Consider the following 18,371-nt stretch of genomic DNA (forward strand, 5'->3'; position numbering starts at 1 on the left):
CAGGCTAACCATAACCCTAGGATATTAGGTGGAATTTGAAGGGTGTCACTGGATGCAGATTAGTGCAGTGGGAACGGAACAGCCAACCATGACACCATTACTAGACTTCCGTGACGTCAATTAACTCCACTTGCTTTGTAAGGCAGTAATGGGTCATGATTTTATTTCGGACAGATGATAAATCCTACCCTTCACCCCTCGCCCAACCTCCGTTCGCCCAACCTCCGTTCCCACTTCACCCCTCTCCTTAGTGGAGATGTTCCATCTCCACTAAGGCCAAAATGGACGCATCAGCTCTACTACTCGATTAAAATAACAAAAATGTCGCCGCCGCTTTGGTATGAGTTATTTGGTGCACTGTCTCTCACCGACACCTTCTTGGGATCCGGTGAGCGTGAGGAATAGGATGGGATGGCTTGGAGGTCCGGCACCGTGCGGAGTCACGGCTTGAACTTGCACGATGTATTCCACGCCAGGTTCCAGGCCCCAAAGGAAGCAAGCCTGAGCAGTGGTGTTGACTTCCTTGATGAGGCGTTGAAAATTCCCATCTTTTTTCTGAGGGAGTAGAGGGGAAAAAAGGAAGCACGTTTGATTGACAGTTTCTTTGCATTTTGCGCGACGATGTTTGCTTAACCCTCAGATACAGGCATCAAAAATCCTACATAAATGTAGCCATTGAGCCTCGGAGGCCTAACGGATGTATTCATGTAATTTTTTTTTTTTTATAGATTTTTTTTTCTTTAATATCCTTTTTCAATCCAAGTCGATGCTCATGGATGTATATTTGCTGAGAAAAGGTGAATCATTGATCATATTAGTTGGAAGAATCCCATACAAGTAATGAATCTTTTCTTTTTTTTTTGCAAATTTTTTTTGGGGTTCTTGGTTTTTCAACCTTTTTTCTCTAAAAGGTTGAGGCTCATGGAGGAGTATTTGCTCAAATAATATGATTCACTATCCTTGTATTTAGAATGTATATGTCCACAACTGTGAAAAATCCTACACCTATGCAGCCATTGGGCCTCGGAGGCCCCACAAATGTATTCGTGTAAAGTTTTTTAAATTTTCATATTTTTGTCACTTAATTATTTGTAACCAAGTTATAGGAGCATATAATGAGGTTCATATCAAGAAAATAATGATATAACATAGTAGTACAACAACATTTATGCGGGGCCTCGAAGGACTCAGGCCTGCATTCGTGTTGGATTTTCGTGTTATAAGTGAAGAATGAAGATTTTCCCAAGAGCCTGAATGAATTTTTTTTTTATGTCACTGAATTTTGTGTAACAACATGAAAGTCGGTGAAAATGAGGCTCATTCCCCCCAAAAAAAATTGTACAGCATAATTTTTGCAACAAAAAAACCTTGTGTGCCTCCGAGGCCCAATCACTGCATCCAAGGGTTAAAGAGGCAACACAGTTTGCACCGATAATGGCGATGGAGGTCAGGCCTTTATGAGAGAAAACATTATTAGGCTGATGTAGTAGATGTGAGTGATCAAAAGAGTTTGGGATGTTCAACATTCTTAGGCTTTAAAAAGAAAAGAAGAAGTGGCCAGCTTCATGCCCTCTCGGAAATGTGGTGTGCTTTCAGAGAACGTCCACCATTGCACCCATCACCAGAATAACAATGAATGAGGGGAAATCCATATGGATTAGACTCAAGTACTGAGAGCTATTGGCAGCAGTGGGAAAGCTGGTCATTGTTCCGTAGCCTCGTTAATGGCGAGAATGAAAACGGCAACATTCCCCTTGAATGATAGGACCTTAAACAACCATATTTATCAATCACATGGTAGCTTTATTATTTTTGGTAGGTGGTAGTGGTATGAGGAGAGGAGGAGGGGAAGTTCCTTTAATTTCTACCAAACCAGAGGAAATCTCATTGATGGAAGGCCTTGAGGGAGGTGTATTTAACTCTAACCTTGATGCAGGAGCGATTGTAACTTTATCTGAGACACTTGCTTGCAGTTGTTGTTATCTCGTAGATGTTTAATTCACCCGAATCAAATTAGGGATCACACCGAGGAATGGCAGGCACTGTCTGCAGCCTCACGTCGGTCAACCTAATGCTGCTCAAAATAATCAAGGAATCTCAAAGTGATGCTCATTCCAGAATCTGTGACTGACCTTTAACTGATCCATGTAGTGTAATCAAAATGTGCAACTCTTCATATTCCTCCTATTGAACCGACGTGCATTCAATGACGTTACAACGGCTCAACCCCATGAATCGTTCCTTTCGTTGTAATTTTCTTGTTTTGGAAGAAAGTCCGAGTGTGAGAGATGTCGTGAGAATGGAAGGTCGGCTAAAACCATGTTTTTTGTATACAGAGTCAAAGCTCGTGGAAGAGCTGGAACACTGAATGGATCAGGATATAACATGGTAAATGGAACACCAGAGAGAGAGAGGGACGAAACACCAACACCAGATTTGAAGGACAAGATGGAGGGAGACTTGGACAAACAATGCGTGTGGGGAGGAATGGGGAGGGGGGGGGGCAGGATAGGCTGCATGAGGGAGGAAAAGATGATAAAGAAGGAAATGCTCAGGAGGGAAAAACTGAAAATTTGGATGGCAGTGGGTTTGGTGATGCGCGGGGTGGAGGAGATTGGTTAACGAGGCTAGAATAGATCATGGAACGATATTGAGATGGTGGTGAACAGCTGTCTTGAGGACCTGGTTGGAAGAATGAGATTGAAGAGAATGTGGAGGTTGCTTCCACAGGTGGGGGAAAAAGAGGAACAAATGAGTGGAGATGAGCAGTGATTCTGGATTTAGGTAGTTTCACCAGATGGAGGTTGACGGTGGACCATGCGCACCCAGCAGAAGCCTGGAAACCAGGGGAGGGGGGGGGGGCAGTGGGGCCAAAGCAAGTAAAGAGCAGAGGGTGCAAAACCAGAAAAGATGTGGTAGAAGACAGAGACCTGTCTGTGATGGCAAAGTGATAGGCCCATAGATTCAGCTTCATTGCAGGAGATTCCAATAATTTATAGCTCTTCCGCGATCCTCGACTATGCACACGAAAAAATGATCTTGAAGGCCTTGGTAAATATGGCGTCAAGCTGAGCAAGATGTGCGAGGCAGGGGAGTCAGCCCGGATGGGAGAGCAGTTTGGTGAGAAACTGGTCAACAAACCACACAAGATATTGAGTTTGATCCACATTTACATGGACATGATCGCGCATTGCTCATGTAAAAATTCCAACATATCGAGCAATACTTGCTTCGCCGATTGTCTCCCAGGAACGAACACACTAATCCCATTATCGGCATGATTTGTATCTCCACTCTTTGGTACTGGGAATTGTGAAAGCTCATCTAATGTTTGAGAAAAGCCTTTCTCTACCTCTCCAATTTTGCTTCAAGAGGTCAGGATGGACATTCTCTCTGATGGAACGTCAGCTTAAGCACGGCAAATAGCATAAATGGCAGCAACATTCCTCAGGCTTCACCACCTTTCCCTCGTACGATGAACTCCACTGAATGGGCAACCACATGATGCTCAAGATGGATGATGTAATACAAACTTTAATGAATAGTTTCGGCACACCGTAGCATAAACTACCCAATAAGATACGAGCATGTTAAAAATGACGTCGCACTAAAATTATTCTGTAATTAAATGATGGTTGGTTATGTCTCTTATGGGTTTGTTTTTATTTATGGTCTCTTCCCTCTAATATTGTTGTTCCCTCCGCTCTCTCAGTCCTCCGATCCTTGCCAATAACTCCAGGATGCACGCGTTCTTCCAAAAACTGATTCCTGGTGAAACTTCCAAAATTCAGGCTGGCTCCTTTAACCCTCAGTTCTCCCACCTATGGAACTACCTGTGACAGCCCATTCTTCCAAATCTTCTCTCCAGGGCTTCAAGCAAGCAGTGCACCGCCACTTCCTGTCATCCCACATCCTGAACTTACCCTATATTATCCCCATTAATCCTTCCTCACTCAATCCTCTTGTTTGCTTGTTTCCTCCCCTTTCCTATTCATCTATTTCCTCACTGGTTGTGCCGAAGGGCCTAATTGTTTCCCACTGTCAATATTACCTTGGTCTTCTACCTCGCTCTTGAAGAGATTTTTATTTTTTTTCATTTGATTTTTTTTGTTTCGTATACAGGATCGAGGCTCGTGAAAGAGGTAACATTTATCACACACAAAAAAAAAATCAAACAGTCACACAAAGTATATAATAAGGGGAGTGGTAGACAAGATGGGGAGAGAAGGGGGAGCACACAAACACAACATTTGAGAGCAGGGACATCGGGAGATCTGTGGGAGGGAGAGGGCTTGGGGGGGAGGAGGCGTGGGAAGGTGGTGGGGGAGGTGGGGGTGCGAGAAGTATAAAACACAAGGACACTGCAAGGACTTCCAGGAAAGAAGTTGGTATTTCAAAAATGTGGATCTGGGGTGAATTAGTGGGGGTAGAAAAGATCAAGGTTTTGGATGGGGGAAGATAAGAGATGGTGGTGAACAGCTGTTTTAAAGACCTGGAGGGAGGAGTGGGATTGAAGAGAGTGAGGGAGTTTGTTCCAGAGGCGGGAGAAAAAAGGAACGAAGGAGTGAAGGTGAGCAGAGAGTCTTGATTTTGGCAGTTCATCCATAAGAGGGTTGCAGGCAGATCTTGTGCGACCTGTAGGAATATTTGGGGGACACAGCCCAGAGAGAGGTGGGGGAGCAAGGTCGGAGAGCAGTCGATATAAGACAGAAAGACCACCAACCTGCTTGCGGTGAGTAGGTGAAATGCCCTCGGAGTTAGCTTCATCGCGAGAGATTCCAATGATTCTGAAAGCTTTGGTTTCAACAGCGTGAAGCCGAACGAGGTGTGAGGCAGGAGCACCGGCCCAGAGGGGAGAACAGTATTCCATTGAGCTGCGGATGAAAGCCTTGTATGTGGTGAGCTCAGGTGTGCCAAGGAAGGACTTCACACGGCGGAGGATGCCCAGTCGGCGACTGGCTGTGGAGGCCAGTTTGGAAATGTGGTTTTCCCAGGAAGGATCATGGCAGAGAGTGAGAGCCAAAAGCTTGAGCGACAGAACTTCTTGGAGAGGAGTGTTCAGAAAGTAGATGGGAGGGTTGTTGTCCCGTTGATCTTTTCGGAGAGACACAGTAAGATTGCGAGATTTGTCAGGATTGAAAGACATGTTCCACTTGTTTGACCAGTCTGTGATTTTGTCCAGGTCTGCAGAGAGTAAGGAGGCTGCAGACTGCCGATCTGAGGGATGAGGAATGGAGCGGCAGAGAGTGGAGCCATCAGCAAACAGATAGAGAGGATTTTCAAGAGAGTCAGAGAGATCATTGATGAAGACCAGAAAAAGCACAGGGCCCAGCACACTGCCTTGGGGAACTCCAGCCTGAACAGGAAGGGGGAGATGAGAGAAACCCATTCAGGGCCACATGTTGACTATGACCAGAGAGGAAGTCCGCAAGCCATGCATGGAGATTTCCATGGATACCATGGGAGGAGAGTTTGGTGAGCAGGGCGGGGTGCCAGACCGTATCGAAGGCATGTGATATGCCAAGGGAGGCAGCTCTAATTTCCTGTTTGGCATTGAGGACCTCCCTCCATTGTTGAGACAGCAGAAGCAGCATGTCCAGAGTAGAGTGACCTGGTCTAAAACCAAATTGATGATCAGAGATCAAGCCATTGGAGAAGAGGAAAGATTTGATATCCGAAGCAATGATGGATTCCATGACTTTGCTGATAATTGGGAGAAATCTGATTGGTCTGTCGTTGCAAGGATCTGTTTTTGCACCTTTTTTGTGCAAAGCGGTAATGTTGGCTGATTTCCAAGGTGATGGCAGATGACCTTGAGCAAAAGAGAGGGTGAAGAGAACAGAGAAAGGGAATGAAATAGTGGCAGAGCAGGATTTTAGGACCTGTGGGTTGATGCCGTCAGGTCCAGTTGCAGAATCAGAGTCGAGGGATGACAGAAACTTCTCCACCTTGTCAGGAGAAAAGGACACAGAGTCCAGGAGCAGCTGGGTACAACTGGGTGCAGTGGGTACAGGGAGGGATTGGTTTGGGACTCAAGATTTAGAGGCAAACACAGAGTTGAGGCATTCAGCTTTTTCTCGTGCGGAGTCAGCTGTGTAGCCGTTTGAGGTAAGAGAGGGGATGGAGGGGGAACAAACACCAGAAACAGATTTGACCAGACACCACCAGGATTTGGAAGAGGGAGACAGGTTTGAGTGTTCGGTCTTGAGAGTGGAGAGATATTGTTTCCTGGCTCTCCTGAGGGTGGACACATACTTGTTTCGGGCTTTGTGAAAGGAAATGAGATTTCCTTCCATTGGATTTGCTTTCCAGGAGGCGAAGGCAAGTTGTTTCTGGGCAACTGCCTCACCACAAGATTCCGTGTACCATGGACGGGAGGAGGGGTATGACAACTGAAGACGAGATGGGATAAATCTGTGCATGAGAGAGAGCAATTTACTTTGGAAGTATTCCCAGGATGAGTTGTTGTCAGAGGCGGTAGAGATGAGAGACCAGTCCAGATGATTGATGGCTGCTTGAAGACCATGCCAGTTGGCCTGAGTGAAATGCCACACTCGACGATGCTGAGGAGGCTCTCCGAGAATGGTCAGAGAGAGGTCCACTTTAACAAGCACATGATCAGATGAGCCGATTGGAGCAGAGGGAAGACCAGCAGACATTTGCAGGGAAGTTAGTAATAACCAAGTCTAGAAGAGAAGATGCCCCATTGACTGAGATCCGGGTCGGGAAATTGACAGATTGTGTCAGTCCCAATGAGTTGCAGAAGTCCTTTGCTGAGGAACCATGACTGGTGAGAGAGTTACCCACACCCAGCCAACTGGCATTGTGACAATTGAAATCACCACATATGAGGAAGAGAGAGTTGGGATGAGTAGATCGAGGTTGGTCCATATTGTCAGACAGCGAGATGTAGATGGAGTCATCACTGTTTGGTGGACGGTACAACACACATATCAACAAAAGGTGGGAGCGAAGTGGTGGGAGGTGGAGAGAGGGTAGTGCAGGGTGAGTGAGGAAAAGAGTTTTTGATAAAGATAGCAACCCCACCTCCAGGGCGAGGCTCAGGTCTATCATACCGGAGGAGGGAGTAACCCGGGAGATATATTAAGGAATCAGAGACATCACGAAGGAGGAAAGTTTCTGTTAGGCAGATCAAATCTGGTTTGTCAGAAGCAACCTGTATGGAGTGATCAGTCAAGTTTGAGAAAAGGCCCTGGATGTTTGAGGTCCATACCGTTAATGAAGAGGAATGGGGAGCATCGGATACAGAACAGGGGGGGGGGAGGGAGGGGGGGGTAAGATGTGGAAGAGGTAGGGAGAGCTGTTGAAAGTGTGTCAGAGATTTCAGAATAGTTAGGAGAAAGGGAAGGATGGGGTGGACAAAAGGTTTGATGGTGTTTGGGTGAGGCACAGTGAGGTGTTATATGAGGGGGCGCGCAGAGCAAGGAAGAAAGTTGGGGGAGATGGAGGTGAGAGTTGGAAGGGGGAAGGGGGAAGAAGCGGGGAGGACGCTTTGAGGAGGAGGGGTGAGAGGGCGGAATTGGAGAAAAAAATGAGGGTGGGGGAGATTTTAAGGGGAGGGGTGAGTGGGAGTTTGGGAGGAAAGGGGTGAGGAGAGAGTTTAGGAGGGCAGGGGCATGAGGGGAGTTTAGGAGGGGAGGAGCGAGGGGGGAGTTTAGGAGGGGAGGGGTGAGGGGGGAGTTTAGGCGGGGAGGGGTGAAGGGGGAGTTTAGGAGGGAAGGGGTGAGCGGGGAGATTTGAAGGGGATTAGTGATGGGGGAGATTAGTAGGGGTGCGGCAAGGGGAGAGTTTGGGAGGGGAGGGGCAACAAGGGGGGATTTGAAAGGGATGTGGTGGCAAGAGCTACCTGTAGGTACCGTGATGACATTCTGGGGTTCTTAGAGACTTCTTTCAACATCTTGTGGTCTGATCTCGGGTTGAACTTGCTGGGGCGGCCTGGCCTGAACAAGTTGGCAGTTGTTTGGAATCTTCTCCACTTGAAGATGATCTTCCGGACAGTCGAATGATTGATTTCAAATTGTTTGGAGATCTTTTTAAATCCATTCCCAGACTCGTAGGCATCTATAACCTTCTTTCTGAAGGCCTCAGATAGCTCTTTTGATCTCGGCATGGTGACGCCGCACACTTCAACAACAAAGAGCAAACCAAACTAAATGTCTGAGGTTTAAATAAGACAGGTTCCTCCAAGATCCTCTCTAACGATATTCTAATCATTTGCACCTGAGCTGGTGCACCTGATTCTAATTTTTAGGTATTTGAAGTCGTGATAAATATAGGGTGTAGTGTACACCAATATATCCTTTTACATCAGAAAATAAAATGAAATGGCATTGACACAATTATTGACACCCTAGACTAAATATTTGGTTGCACAATCTTTGAATAACTGAGAAGGAAGTTTAGGAATCGATAAAAGCAATGAAGAGTAGAAAAGTGGGATGGCCGACGGGAGTTGTGGGAGATATGTTGAAGGTAGCGAGAAGTTGGGGTGTGAAGAGAATGACAGAGATCTGTAAACTGGGAGTGAAAGAAGGCCGCATTCCAGTGAATTGGGAACTGAGTACCCTCGTCCCTCTATACAAGGGGAAAGGTGACCCTCTGCACTGTGGCTCATATAGAGCGATAAAATTATTAGAGCATGGCATGAAGGTATTGGAAAGGGTGTTGGAGAGGAGGATAAGGAAGAAAGTGAAAATTGACGAAATGCAGTTTTGATTTATGCCAGGAAGAGGAATGACAGACACACTTTTTATTTTGTAAGGCAGTTGCAAGAGAAGTACATGGAGAAGAGGAAGAAGTTTTTTCTTGGGTTTGTTGATCTGGAGAAAGCATTCGATAGGGTTCCATGTGAAGTAGTGACATTGGCATTGAGGAACTTAGGAGTGGAGGAATGGTCGATCAGAGTAGTGATGGCAATGTACAAGAGTGCGCGCACAGGTGTAAGGACGAAGGACGGGAACAGTGGTGAGTTTGAGGTGAAGGTGGGAGTGCATCAGGGGTCGGTATTAAGTCCACTGCTATTTGTAGCTGTGATGAAGGTGCTGGCTCGGAACGTAAAGGACGGTTTACCGTGGGAGTTGTTGCATGCAAATTATCTGGTGTTGATTGCATAGAGTATGGATGGACTGAAGGAGAATATGACCAAGTGGAAGGAATGTATGGAGGCAAAAGGTCTGAAGGTGAATATCGGAAAGACAAAGGTGATGGCAAGTGGTAAAGCATGTGGTGAGGTGGAAAGAACTGGGAAGTGGCCATGTGCTGTGTGCAGGAAGGGTGTCGGAGTGAACTCCATTCAATGTACAATGTGCGCTGAGTCGGTTCATCGAATATGTAGTGGTTTGAGAGGGTCATTAACCAGTGTGGCAGCTTCATTCAACTGTAGTGTGTGCACAGAGGGAGCTGCAGATGGAGAAAATGTTGAGTTGGATCTTGGAGACGGCATAAAGCTGGAAGGTGTTAAAACATTTTGCTACCTCGGAGACATGCTGAATGGAGAAGGTGGATCAGACTAGGCGACGGTTGCTGGAGTGAGATGTGCATGGAAGAAGTTTCGGGAACTGAGTGGCGTGCTGATGAGGAGGGGAGTTTCGTTGAAGCTGAAGGGAAAGGTGTATGCTGCATGTGTGAGAGTGTTATGATTTATGGGAGAGAGACATGGGTAATGAAAGTAGAACAGCAACGAAGGCTGGAAAGGGTGGAAATGTGAATGGTTCGGTGGATGTGTGGAGTATCGTTGAGAGAGAGGAAGACAAATTATGAATTGCAAAAGATGATGGGAATAGAGCATAACCAAAGCACACATAACCAAAAGATGATGGGATGGATGCTGTGAAGAGAAACTGTTTGAGATGGTTTGGTTATGTGTTGAGGAAAGATGAAAGTGGCTGGTTGAGAAGAGTAATGGAAATGAATGTAGAAGGAGGTAGAGGACGGGGAAGACTGAGAAAGACTTGGATAAAGGTAGTGAAAGAAGAAATGTGGGCAAGGGGGTTAACAAGGGGAGATGTAGAAAATAGGGCAAAATGGAGAAGATTGTCATGGGGCCTGCAAAGCTAACGCCAGCTCTCGCAGGGAAAATGGCCTTAAAATGCCTGTTCTTGTTGTTGTTGTACAGCCTATGGACAAAATAACTGCAATCAAGCACTTCCTATAGCCATGAATGAGCTTCCTTCACCTCTCTGTTGGCAGTTTGGCCCACTCTTCTTGTGCAAACTGCTCCAGTTCTCCCAGATTTGAAGGGTTCCTTCTCCCAAATGCTGTTTTCAGATCTCCCCACAGGTGTTCAATGAAATTTATATCTGGACTCATTGCTGGCCAATTTAGAACAGTCCAGAGTTTTGTCTTGAACCATCCCTGGGGGCTTTTTGAAGTGGGTTTGGGGTCATTGTCCAGCTGCAATACCCATGACTTCAGACGGAGACCCAGCTTTCTGACACTGGGATTAACATTGCGCTCCAAAATGCCTTGGTAATCTCCTGATTTCATGATGCCATGCACACATTCAAGGCACCCAGTGCCAGAGGCATGTTTGACTGTGGGCAAGGTGTTCTTTGCTTTGAAGGCTTCATTTTGTTTTCTGTAAACATAAAGATGATGTGTGTTACCAAAAAGCTCTAATTTGGTCAATTCCGTCCACAGGACATTCTCCCAGAAGGATTTTGGCTTGATCATGTGTGTTTTGGCAACTTCAGTCAAACTTTCCTTTGTCTCTTTCTTCGCAGTGGGGTCCTCCTGGGTCTACCATATAACCCCCTTTCATTGAGTTGTCGATGGATGGTGCGAGTTGAAACTGTCGTACCTTGTGTCTGAAGGTCAGCTTGAATCTGTTTGGCAGTTGGTCTAGGTGTTTTCTCCACCATTTGAGCAATCCTTTGCTGCAATCTTCGATCAAGTTTTCTCTTGTGGCCACGTCCAGGGAGGTTGGCTGCAGTGCCATGGGCCTTAAACTTCCTGATAACATTGCATACAGTGGACACAGGAACATCAATGTCTCTGGAGATGGACTTGTAGCCCTTAGATTGTCCATGATTTGCTACAATATTGTGTCTGACCTCCTCAGACAATTCTTGGTTTTCTTTCTTTTCTCCATGCTCATTGTGGTACACACAGTGACACAAAAGAGCAGAATGACTCTTTTTCGCCATTCAAACTGGTTGAATGAGTGATTTTTTTTATATTGCAGGTGCCTGAAACTCACCACAGGTGAGGTTGCGACTATCTTTACTGCCTGCTAATGCTTTGAGGTTTATATGCGAAGCATGTGCAGAAAGGATTCGTTGGCAATGGCTCTTTTTCTTCTCCTTTTTTTTGTTGCCAAGAATCGACTGCCCATCCGAGACAAGCAATTGCTGTACCTCGCCAACAAGGCTCTTAAGTAGAGCTCACGGATCTTGAAAATAAAAGGTAAGTGATGCTATATATTATATTTATTTGCAAATTTCCACATTAGTGCCGATCGTTCTGTGGTGCTACATGCAACAGATGTGTATTTCACTCTGTTTTTGCTTTTCGTGCCATTTGTGCATTAAGTGAGAATCGAGCGAAACTCACAGCAGGACACGCACCCTACCTCGTTTTGTAAAGAACCCATACTTTTTATTGTATGCAGCATTGCTTCTTCTTCTTCTCTTACTCTTCCTATTCTGCTTCATGAGGACACAGGTGTAATTGAGCAATCTGTGGCTTCAATATACTTATTCACTTTATAAAAATAACAATACAATCTCTGAGTTATGCATAGAAGGTCAATGCTCTGACATTGGAGCAATAGGGAAGGTATGAGGCTAAAATGTGAGTTGGTGAGCAGCAAAATAAATATTCATTTTGACAAATCGAAATAGAACAAAAGTCCAGTCAAAAGCCCTTGGAATCCAAAGGATAACCAGAGTCCCCATTTCGCTCCGCGGTGCGACGGGGGACAATTAATTGCCAATGGATGGATAATTGAATAAGAGCTTTTCCTTTTGTTTATCATAATAAGAGCATCCTGCCCTGAGCATAAAAGCTCTTCGCGAAGCGTCCGATCTGCTGAAGCACTTTCTTGGCTCGGGTTATAAGCCTGGAGGGGTCACTTATCTGACACAGAAAGTCATGGCAGGAATTTCAGGATTTGTCCAGGGTAGCGGGGATGGCTGGCCGATTAAATACTCGCCAATTAAATGCTCGCCTATTAAATACTCGCCGATTAAATGCTCGCCTATTGAATGCTCGCCTATTGAATGCTCGCCTATTGAATGCTCGCCTAATAAATGCTCGCCTCTTAAATGCTCGCCTCTTAAATGCTCGCCTCTTAAATGCTCGCCTCTTAAATGCTCGCCTCTTAAATGCTCGCCTCTTAAATGCTCTCTCTTAAATGCTCGCCTATTAAATGCTCGCCTAATAAATGCTCGCCTAATAAATGCTCGCCTAATAAATGCTCGCCTAATAAATGCTCGCCTAATAAATGCTCGCCTAATAAATGCTCGCCTAATAAATGCTCGCCTAATAAATGCTCGCCTCTTAAATGCTCGCCTATTAAATGCTCGCCTATTAAATGCTCGCCTAATAAATACTCGCCTAATAAATGCTCGCCTCTTAAATGCTCGCCTATTAAATGCTCGCCTATTAAATGCTCGCCTATTAAATGCTCGCCTCTTAAATGCTCGCCTATTAAATGCTCGCCTATTAAATGCTCGCCTAATAAATGCTCGCCTAATAAATGCTCGCCTAATAAATGCTCGCCTAATAAATGCTCGCCTATTGAATGCTCGCCTATTAAATGCTCGCCTAATAAATACTCGCCTCTTAAATGCTCGCCTCTTAAATGCTCGCCTCTTAAATGCTCGCCTCTTAAATGCTCGCCTCTTAAATGCTCGCCTATTAAATGCTCGCCTAATAAATGCTCGCCTAATAAATGCTCGCCTAATAAATGCTCGCCTAATAAATGCTCGCCTAATAAATGCTCGCCTAATAAATGCTCGCCTAATAAATGCTCGCCTCTTAAATGCTCGCCTATTAAATGCTCGCCTATTAAATGCTCGCCTAATAAATACTCGTCTAATAAATGCTCGCCTCTTAAATGCTCGCCTATTAAATGCTCGCCTATTAAATGCTCGCCTATTAAATGCTCGCCTCTTAAATGCTCGCCTATTAAATGCTCGCCTATTAAATGCTCGCCTAATAAATACTCGCCTCTTAAATGCTCGCCTATTAAATGCTCGCCTATTAAATGCTCGCCTATTAAATGCTCGCCTATTAAATGCTCGCCTATTAAATGCTCGCCTATTAAATGCTCGCCTATTAAATGCTCGCCTAATAAATGCTCGCCTATTAAATGCTCGCCTATTAAATGCTCACCTATTAAATGCTCGCCCATTAAATGCTCGCCCATTAATGCTCGCCCATTAATGCTCGCCCATTAAATGCTCGCCCATTAAATGCTCGCCCATTAAATGCTCGCCCATTAAATGCTCGCCCATTAAATGCTCGCCCATTAAATGCTCGCCCATTAAATGCTCGCCCATTAAATGCTCGCCCATGAAATGCTCGCCTATTAAATGCTCGCCTATTAAATGCTCGCCTATTAAATGCTCGCCATTAAATGCTCCCCATTAAATGCTCGCCCATTAAATGCTCGCCCATTAAATGCTCGCCCATTAAATGCTCGCCCATTAAATGCTCGCCCATTAAATGCTCGCCTATTAAATACTGGTCTATTAAATGCTCGCCTATGAAATGCTCGCCTATGAAATGCTCGCCTATTAAATGCTCGCCTATTAATTGCTCGCCTATTAAATGCTCGCCTATTAAATGCACCCCTATTAAATGCTCGCCTATTAAATAGTCGCCTATTAAATACTCGCCTATAAAATACTCGCCTATTAAATGCTCGCCTATTAAATGCTCGCCGATTAAATGCTCGCCTATTAAATGCTCGCCGATTAAATGCTCGCCTATTAAATGCTCGCCTATCAAATGCTCGCCTATCAAATGCTCGCCTATCAAATGCTCGCCTATCAAATGCTCACCTATCACATGCTAGCCTTTTAAATGCTCGCCAATTAAATGCTCACCAATAAAATGCTCGCCAATTAAATGCTTGCCTATTAAATGCTCGCCTATTAAATGCTCGCCAATTAAATGCTCGCCTATTAAATGCTCCCCTATAAAATACTCCCCTATTAAATACTCGCCTATTAAATGCTCGCCTGTTAACTGCTCGCCCATTAAATACTCGCCTATTAAATACTCGCCTATTAAATGCTCGCCTATTACATGCTCACCCATTAAATGCTCGCCCATTAAATGCTCGCCCATTAAATGCTCGCCCACTAAATGCTCACCTATTAAATACTCGCCTATTAAATGCTCCCCTATTAAGTGCTCGCCTATTAAATACTCGCCTATTAAATATTCGCCAATTAAATATTCGCCTATTAAATGCTCGCCTATTAAATCGCCTATTAACTACTCGTCTATTAACTACTCGCCTATTAAATAATCGCCTATTAAATGCTCGCCTATTAAATCGCCTATTAACTACTCTCCTATTAAATGCTCGCCAATTAAATGCTCGCCTAATAAATGCTCGCCTAATAAATGCTCGCCTATTAAATGCTCGCCTATTAAATACTCGCCTATTAAATACTCGCCTATTAAATATTCGCCTATTAAATGCTCGCCCATTACATGCTCACCTATTAAATGCTCGCCAATTACATGCTCACCTATTAAATGCTCACCTATTAAGTGCTCACCTATTAAATGCTCGCCTAATAAATGCTCGCCTAATAAATGCTCGCCTATTAAATGCTCGCCTATTAAATACTCGCCTATTAAATACTCGCCTATTAAATCGCCTATTAACTACTCGCCTTTTAAACGCTCGCCTATTAAACGCTCGCCTATTAAATACTCGCCTATTAAATACTCGCCTATTAAATACTCACCTTTTGAATACTCGCCTATTAAATACTCGCCTATTAAATACTCGCCTATTAAATACTCGCCGATTAAATGCTCGCCTCTTCAATACGTGAGCCAAATTGGCGAAATGGCAGCAAGATTCCTCACCAATTACATGCCATTTTGGAAAGGCCCTGGTAAATGTTAATGAGGTAAAAGAAAACAACTCTTCTACTTCCTGATTCCAAATTGGAACTCGGTGAAACAAGAACACTCAGCAACAAACAACTTGATTTGCTTCTTCCGTTCAACCGCATCCGGATTTCAAAGAAATCAGCCTATTTCGTTCAGGTTCTTCAACTCGGAAACTTGTAGAGGAAGAAAAGATGAAATGACAACTTCAAAGGAAAAGCAGTAATCTCATTCGGAATGATATACCGTGTCGGCTGAAGCCATACCTGTTGCGTTATAATGTAACCGATGGCGTTGCCATCCTGCGGAAGATCCCAGCTGACTTTGGCCGTGGAGACTCTACTCTGCGTGATGCTCACGTTTTCGGGAATCGGTGCATCTCCTGTTGGCATAGTTCTTTTAAAGGTTAACAAAGTACTGAGCATTAAATCAAAATGATACTGATAGAAGAGCATAATGGATTTGCAACACTATAATATATCATATAATATAGTATTGGAATCAGATGATCTGAGGTTAGCATCCTTAAAATAAATTCTCAATCTGACTAAAAAAAAACTTCTCACATCTGTTGGATCTCTGGATAAATTTTTGGAGATTCTTTTTGTAAGGTGAGTACTTTGCGCTTGTTGTTGACTACCTATAGGACTTGTAGAAACTCCCTAGCTGTGGAACAGATGGGGAACTGGTAGAAATCCAAAGAAAATATAAAGTTCCTTGCTTTCTGTCATGGAAATTACCTTAAGAAAATGCAAAACGATGTGGTGATCTCGATTTTGTATGTAATGTCACGTTGATTATCCTCAGGACATGGTGGCTCATCCTCGGAAATGCGACATCAAATCATGAGGCCGTACACCTTCTTTCTGTAATGCAGCTCCAACAAAGGTTTCCTACTTTCACGTGGGCTACAGAATTTTAAAATCCCTGAATTCTTTTGATGTTCAGTCACTCAAACTCCTGGGTCTCACTATCAGCTTGATCTTTTTGGAGCAAACCACATTTCAAAGTTGGTCTGCAAACCCAGCTGCCAAAATGGGCATCCTGCATCGTACCAAGTCCTTCCTTTTTGAATCGAATGTGGCACACGTAAATTCCTATCCACATACAAGGTTTCCATCCGCAGATTGATGGAGTACTGCTCTCCCCTCTGGGCTGGCTCCCCAGCGTCACGCCTTGCTCAGCTTGACACCATAGAAACCAAGGCCTTCAAGACCATTGGATCTCCTGCGCTGAATCTATGGGCCTATCACTTTCCCATCGCAGACAGCTCAGTTGTCTCTCTATCTTCTACCACCTCCTGTCTGGTCTTGTACCCTCTGCCTTACCGTGACCTATCTCCTCCAGGTTTCTGCAGCGCACACACAGTCCACTAGCAACCTCCTTCTGGTGAAACTCCCAAAATCCAGGATCACCACTCACCTCCAATCATTCCTTCCTTTTTTTCCCCACCAGTAGAATCAACTTCCACATTCTCCTCAATCTCATTCTTTCCTCTAGGTCTTCAAATGACAGCTGTTCACCACGACCTCAGAGCATCCCAATCCAAAACCATGATATTTTCTACCCCCGAAAACTCCTTCCACCCTCCTACACCCCAAATTCCACATTTTTCCAAATTTCAATTTTTTTTCCTTCCTTAGCGTTTGCTCCTGTATCCATATTGTCTGCCACGTACACGCATCCCATGTTTGTCTGTCTACATCTATTTTTCCCTTGGCCCTGCTCTTGATGTTCCCATTCCTCCATATTTTGCTGCTCCTTTTGTTCTGTGTCCTTGTTTTTCCACGAGCCTTGACTTTGTACACCAAAAAGTAACTCGTCTCATAATCCATAATGCAATGTGTGTCCCGAAAGGTGCAATCAATGATTCAACGAAGCAAACAAGTTGGCTTCAAAGATGTGTGGACTGGCAAACTTTGCATGAAATTGCTTTGAGACTGGATAACATCCATGTAACATGTTTGGCCTGAGCAAACTATATATATATATATATATATATATATGTGAAGAATCAGCTCTTCGTTTGCAAAAGAAGTCCACAAATAGCCTGAAAAATGGCGCAGCTTTATTAATAACCAACTTATACGGATCCGGAGGAGGCCGACGTCTACAGCAATCTACAGCAAGAACATGCCACGTCAAGCCTTCCTGAAAACACATTGATTCCCAGTCCATTTATATAGGGACACGTTTTATCAGGAAATCTCCGAGGGAACAAACAACACTGGGAGAGGTTCCTCCCACCGTTATCATTCGGGGGAGTCAGCTTTTCCTTATCATTTGGACCAATTGTTTCTCTGGGCTCCGAGAAAACAGAACTGTAACTCACAAAGAGAAGAGTGTATGCTTAGCCAAACAAACCCATATATTTTATGGGTTTGTGTACATGAGTAATCCAAAGCATGTTTATACAGAGTCATGCGTTGCTGAGATTAAAACAAAATATATATAGTTAACGATAGGTTTATGTCATTCTACTGGCATTACGCAAAAACAAGCGCATGTGGGCGTGGTTTTATGACCAGCCTCGAAAAAAGCACACGTATACCATTGTCCAGCATGACCTCATTTTAAATGAAAGCGAAGCAAAAACCTCATTGTAACTCAGGCGTCACTGTCATTAAACAAAACAGTTAATGTTTTTGGCAATTTATAAAAGGATTTATGTCTACGATTCAAGCAGCCTACCTAAGGTTCGAATACATTTTATTAACTCATGAAATAACATTATAGAACAGCATTTTATAACATAGCTTACGTGGTAATACGTCAGTCAACTGGCATTTATAATTGAGCATTAAGCAGTAACAAATCTGAGACCTGACATTCCTTCCTCTTGTCTCGTCGAGACAAAGTATCTCAAGAGACAACGTGCCACATCGGGCTTTATTGAAAGACCATCGTGTAATGCGGGTATCTCCCAAGGGCATATCGTGCGCCCAAAGCGCCTCGCCCGTGCATTTGGCGAACGTGTCGTGTGGTGCGTGCTCGGAGCCTGAGGGCTCAAAACATGAAAGTTCATTAACGTTTCGGATCCACAACGAAGACGTCTGGTCCAGATGAGGTTCTGCTCCGCCAGAGGGTGCATCACTTCCCCTGCGGAACTGGCTCCCCCCACCCTTTGCAGACGCAGTCCTTGCAGATCTTCGAAGTTAATCAACGGTCATGCCCATGAGGTCCCTCACGTGTTGCTGTTCTGGGGAATACAAAATGTCGTCAGTATCTTGTGTCTCAATTTCCTGGTCAGGGTACAGAGCGTAAAAATCCGAATC

At 44.5% G+C, this 18,371-nt stretch overlaps 1 protein-coding gene across 1 annotated transcript in view; it reads right to left on the reverse strand.

Annotated features, from left to right (window-relative positions):
- The window catches only part of LOC137439819 (fibronectin type III domain-containing protein 4-like), a 103,092-nt gene that overhangs the window by 55,033 nt on the left and 29,688 nt on the right, over nucleotides 1-18,371 (reverse strand). Inside the window, exons 2-3 of the mRNA XM_078768319.1 lie at nucleotides 15,363-15,478; nucleotides 369-555 (exon numbers count right to left, since the gene is read on the reverse strand). Coding sequence (XP_078624445.1) covers nucleotides 369-555; nucleotides 15,363-15,478 — 303 coding nt within the window. The remainder of the gene's footprint in view (nucleotides 1-368; nucleotides 556-15,362; nucleotides 15,479-18,371) is intronic.

This window comes from Myxine glutinosa, chromosome 14 (genome assembly GCF_964187855.1).
Source record: "Myxine glutinosa chromosome 14, kmMyxGlut1.1, whole genome shotgun sequence".
In the NCBI taxonomy this organism is placed as follows: Eukaryota; Metazoa; Chordata; class Myxini; order Myxiniformes; family Myxinidae; genus Myxine; species Myxine glutinosa.